Source organism: Centrocercus urophasianus, unplaced genomic scaffold, assembly GCF_019232065.1.
Source record: "Centrocercus urophasianus isolate 14NV4802_14NV808 unplaced genomic scaffold, USGS_Curo_1.0 seq_61, whole genome shotgun sequence".
Taxonomy (NCBI): domain Eukaryota; kingdom Metazoa; phylum Chordata; class Aves; order Galliformes; family Phasianidae; genus Centrocercus; species Centrocercus urophasianus.
Window position 1 is genome coordinate 610,098 of NW_024885211.1, and position 5,050 is coordinate 615,147.

Consider the following 5,050-nt stretch of genomic DNA (forward strand, 5'->3'; position numbering starts at 1 on the left):
GCTCAAGAAGAGCAAGGGGGGAGGAGGAGGTTGAGGGAGGGGGGAAATATGGGCAGGAAACAGGAGATAATCTGATGGGAAGGAATGCGATCGTTGCCTGGGGTTTGAGAAATGCTGGGTTTCATTCAAGCCCTGTCCCTGGCAAGTGACTTCTTACTGCAACTTCTGCTGAGAGACGGGAGAAGGACAACTGTTCCCTTCAGTGAAACAAACCCAAACCAGCAAGGCTCCGTCTTTGTGTCGCACCAAAGCCAACCAATGAGTTCTGTTTCCTTTTTAAGCACAACGCAGCCTGCCATCCCTTACTTCTGGGATAGCACACAAGCCGAACCGCCTGGCTTGGGGAACAGAATCTACATTTTCTTGTTCCTTTTTTAATTTCCAAAGCCTGAGGAGCAATGTTCAGCACAGCCGTGGATAAGGAAGGGGAGAACAGCTCTACTCAGAATTAATGCATGCGGATGCAGAAACAAAAATCACAACTCCACTGAAAAACTTCCTTCACAACCCTCACATTCTGCACAGGCAGAAGTCTCCTGCACAGACTCACCTCCAACCACCCCCTCATACCTCTGGAAATCGATGATTCTATTTTATTTTATTTTATTTTTTGTTTCTTTTTTCCTAGTCTTCCTTTGAGTGACTGTTGGGAAAAGAAGTTTTTTATTGCTTTTTTCCTGGTGGAGGGAATGGAATGGAGATAAACTGAGCCCCAAGGTGGAGGGGAGCATTATGATACTGCCTGCTTTTCTGGTGCAAAGATAAAGAAGTATCTAAGGCAGCCCTGGACATTTTGCACACTGCTTTGCTCCCTTTATATGGGGATGCCCCTCTCCATGGAGGCCCCACTGCCTGACAGCACCCAACCCAACTCTTGGGGACCCTTCTGTGCCTCATCTGGCCCTTTGAGGACCCCCTGTTCCCTATCTGTCCCTTTGGGGACACCCTTGTGCCTCAGCCCCACACTGCCATGTAAGGACTGCTCCCCTGCACACCATTGGGCCTTCTGGAGACCCCTCAGTGCCCCATCTCCATGCTGCCCCGTGCCCCATCCATCCCTTTGGGGACACCCTTGTGCCCCAGCTCATGCTGCCCTTTGGGGACACCGCAGTGCCCAATCTCCATGCTGCCTTTTGAGGATACCCTCCCTCTGTACCCCATTTGGCCTTTTGGGGACCCCCCAGAACCCCATCTCCATGCTGTCCTTTGGGGAACCCCTGTGCCCTATCCATCCCTTCGGGGAGTCCCTTTTGCCTCAACCCCACGCTGCCATTTGAGGACCCCCCCCTGTGCCTCATTTAGCATTTTGAGGACCCCTTTCATCTCCATGCTGCCGTTTGGGGACCTCCCCTTGTCTCCTGTCCATCCCTTTTGGGATCCCCCTGTGCCCCATCTCTGTGCTGCCATTTGGAGACCCCTCCTGTGCCCTATCCATCCCTTTGGGGACCCCCCACAGCCGTATCTCCATGCTGCCCTTTGGGGACACCCCCCCCCCCGTGTCCTATCCTTCCCTTTGGGGACTTCCCAGCACCCCATCCCCACACTGCCCTTGGGGACTCCCCCCGGGCCTCCTTTGGGGACGCGGTGCCAGGCAGCAAAGGGTTACGCTCGGAGGTGCCGCTCAGCTCCCGGCACCTGGAAGGAAGGGAGGGGAGGAAGGCACGGAGCGGAGTTTGCGGCGGTCCCCGAGAAGGCGGCGAGCGGCGGCAGCGGTGAAGCAGCGGCGGGAGCCGCCTCCCCCCCGGTCCGGTACCGCCGCCCGGAGCTCCCTATGGGCGAAGGGGGGGATCGAGGAAGCGGCTTCTAAAGGGGGACACCCCCTCCCTTTCCCCTGGCTGACGTTCTCTCCCGCTTAAAAAGAAGGGAGGGAAAAAAAAAAGAAAAAAAGAAAAAAAAAAAAAAACCAACACCAAAAAGCCACCAGAAACCCACCCAAAGCCGCACTAAATTTGAGGGAACAGCGAAGGCAGGCGGCATCGGCTGGAAAATGCATCTCACTCGGAGCTGCATCGGCTTCCTGATCCAGGGGAGCATTTCTCTGCTGGTGAGTGGTAGGGAAGGGGAGAAGAGGGCTGCAGAGGACGGGGGTCGGGCAGCTCAGGGGACGGGGGACGGGGGTTTGCAACCGGGAGCGTCCCCAGATCGTTTTATCGCCCCCCACCCCATCCCTTGCCGAAACGAGCATCCCAAAACTTCTGCTCTTTTGCAGCAGGGAGAGGCTGGGCAGCAGGCAAGAGGGGGGCCTCACAGGTGAGGGGTGACAGTGGAGATTCCTCCGGATCACCTCTAAAAGCTGCAGCCTCCTCCTGGCGCAGCATCCCCGGGCTGGGGGGCCACCTCCTGCCCTTCGCGAGGCCGCGCTCAGCTCCTCACCGAGCCCTTCGCACCCCGGCGTTGGGAGCGAGCGGCTCGGCACTCGGCGCCGGGATCACTCCCGAGCATCGGTGCATTTCTCCCCAGCCCTCGCCCGGAGCGATGGGGCTGCAGCATCTGCATCCCGGCAGGAAGGATGAGCTGCCTCGCACCCACCTGCCTGCTGGGTGCTCACCTACCTGCAGCTACGGGGCAGCTCCCAGCCCCCACCTGCACCTGTGTGGGGTCTGTGATGCCCTACCGGATACCATCAGGCTGGTAGGGAATGGAAAGGAGTTTGCAGAGAAGCTCAGGATTTGGCTCTCGCTCACTTCTGCTGCCCCTGGCTCCATCTCTTCATCAGACTGTGGCATGGTTTGAAGGTCAGAAGAGGGGTCTGTGAGTGTGCTGTCAGCCTCAAAACTGGTGGAAAAGCCATGAGGGCACACTGATGTGCACCTTCTGCCCATTGGGGATACTCTGGGGGCAATGGCTCTGCCCAAGGAGTTCCCACTGGGGAAAACGCATCTATCCCAGCTCCCCTCACCTATTCCCTGAGCAACCAAGAGAAGGAAAAAATTGTTGCCAGAAAAGAAATAGGGGATATGGAAGGGTGGCAGAATGGGAAAACAAAAGAAAAGGGAAATAAGGAGAGCAAGGATAAGAAAGGGGATGGCTGGGCCATACCTGGAGATGGTGGGATGACTGGAGAACAAGACAGGGGGCTGGTACCCACCGCCAAGCCCTCACGCTCTGCCATCACTGTGTTCAGGTGGTCTGCGGCCAAGAAGGGCCAGAGAAAGGTGCTGAGCAGCGTGAGCCTGAGAGCCAGGAGAGAGACCAAGCTCAGGAGACCGGAGAGCTGCTCCCCACCAAACCCCTGCTCACCCCAACCTTGCTGCAGAACGTGACCCTCCTGGAGCTGGTGAGCAGCTCGCGGGAGCTGTGGGATATCCTGGACAACCTCTCGGAGCGGGATCACGCTCCACATCCCCGAGGACAGAGGGACTTGGAGTCGGCCTCGGGCAAACTGAAAAAAATTTTTGGTTGGGGAGATTTCTATTCCAACATCAAGACGGTGAAGTTAAACCTCTTGATCACCGGCAAGGTGGTGGATCACGGCAACGGCACCGTCAATGTCTTCTTCCGCCACAACTCCACCGGGCAGGGGAACATCTCAGTCAGCCTTGTCCCTCCCACCAAGGCTGTTGAGTTCGACCTGGAGCAGCAGATCTTCATCGAGGCCAAAGAATCCAAAATCTTCAACTGCCGCGTGGAATACGAGAAAGTGGACCGTGCCAAGAAAACCACGCTGTGCACCTACGACCCATCCAAGACCTGCTACCACGAGCACACCCAGAGCCACGTCTCCTGGGTCTGCTCCAAGCCCTTCAAAGTCATCTGCATCTACATCACCTTCTACAGCATAGACTACCGGCTGGTGCAGAAGGTTTGCCCCGACTACAACTACCACAGCGACGTGCCCTACTTCCCCTCGGGGTGATGCGTGCTCAGGATGTCCCGGTGATAAGCGGGTGCTGGGGGGGGCGGGGGGGAGGGATGGGGATGGTTTTTAAGCAGGCTGGGTCCCTGGAAGTGAGGAAGGAGGAGGATTTTCAGTTTTCCCCAAAAGCTCCAATTGTCGAGAGGAGAGGAAATTTGGGCTATGGGGGTAAAGGCGTTGCTAAAGTTGGCCCGGATCCGTGGTCTTTAGAGATTGGTACGGGGTCTGAATGTAGGATACAGAAAATAGGACATAAAGCCAGAATCAGGACTCACGTTTCTCAGTGCAATAACGGGTTTTTGCCTGGATCTAGGCCACGTGGGCCTAAAAGGTGGGGGACCAGGTGCAGAGGGCTGCAGGAGCAGGTGGGCACAGCATGGAGAGCGCGGCAGGGACAAGGGCACCTGGTGCACGCCATGGCTGGGGGACAGCCATGCACAGCCACCTCATCTCCCCCCAACCAGGTGCTGGGAGGAACAGGGCTGCGTTTTCCCACACTGGTGCTGAACGTTGGGGTGGGACAGGGAGAGACACCCCGGGTGCCAACCCACCGCAGCCCACTGGTTTGGGGGACTGGGAAGGATGGAGCCGCAGAGAGAGGAATCCTGGTCGGATCTGTCGAATCTCGCTGACACAATGTGTGATTCATGTGTCTCCCCTGACGCTGTGTGATTCATGCGTTTCCCCTTCATCTCATCTGTGTTTCATGGGGCTCCCACCCGTGTGTGTGTGTGCTGGGCTCGGAGCTGCCGGTTTCTGGGTGCAGAAGAGTGCGGTTGGGTGGCGGAGTCGAGCTCTGACTGTAGCATTTAACTGACCTGGAAGGAAAAAAACTCACAGTGCTGTCCTTGGGAGAGAGAATAAAGTTTTTACGGTGGTAACGAGGCAGGTCAAGTGTTGTTACTGACAGCAAATTCAGTCTGTGCCCGAGGCAGGCGGGTGCTCAGGGTATTGCTGTGCTCCCACTGGGCTGTGCCTGTCCAAATTCAGCTCTGCTCCGTCACCTGGACCTCTCTTGTAAAGGGACATTAGGCCCTATTTTGGGCCTCAGACCCCTCCACTTTCCCACTGTCACCCCCCTGTCCAGTGGCCACTGATTGTACATGGAGCTTTTCTGCACCTCCCATGGCTATTCCCTACTTCCCCTGTGAGTATCCATGCTCTAGGTTCACACTTGGCTCCTACAGAGAAGAC

The 5,050-nt window shown here is 56.9% G+C and overlaps 1 protein-coding gene across 1 annotated transcript; it reads left to right on the plus strand.

Annotated features, from left to right (window-relative positions):
* The first annotated feature begins 1,983 nt into the window (after positions 1-1,983).
* On the plus strand, positions 1,984-3,856 carry NXPH3 (neurexophilin 3). Its single transcript, XM_042836514.1, has 2 exons — positions 1,984-2,044; positions 3,125-3,856. The coding sequence occupies exons 1-2, from the start codon at positions 1,988-1,990 to the stop codon at positions 3,854-3,856; spliced, it is 789 nt and encodes a 262-aa protein (XP_042692448.1). The 5' UTR covers positions 1,984-1,987.
* The last annotated feature ends 1,194 nt before the right edge of the window (positions 3,857-5,050 follow it).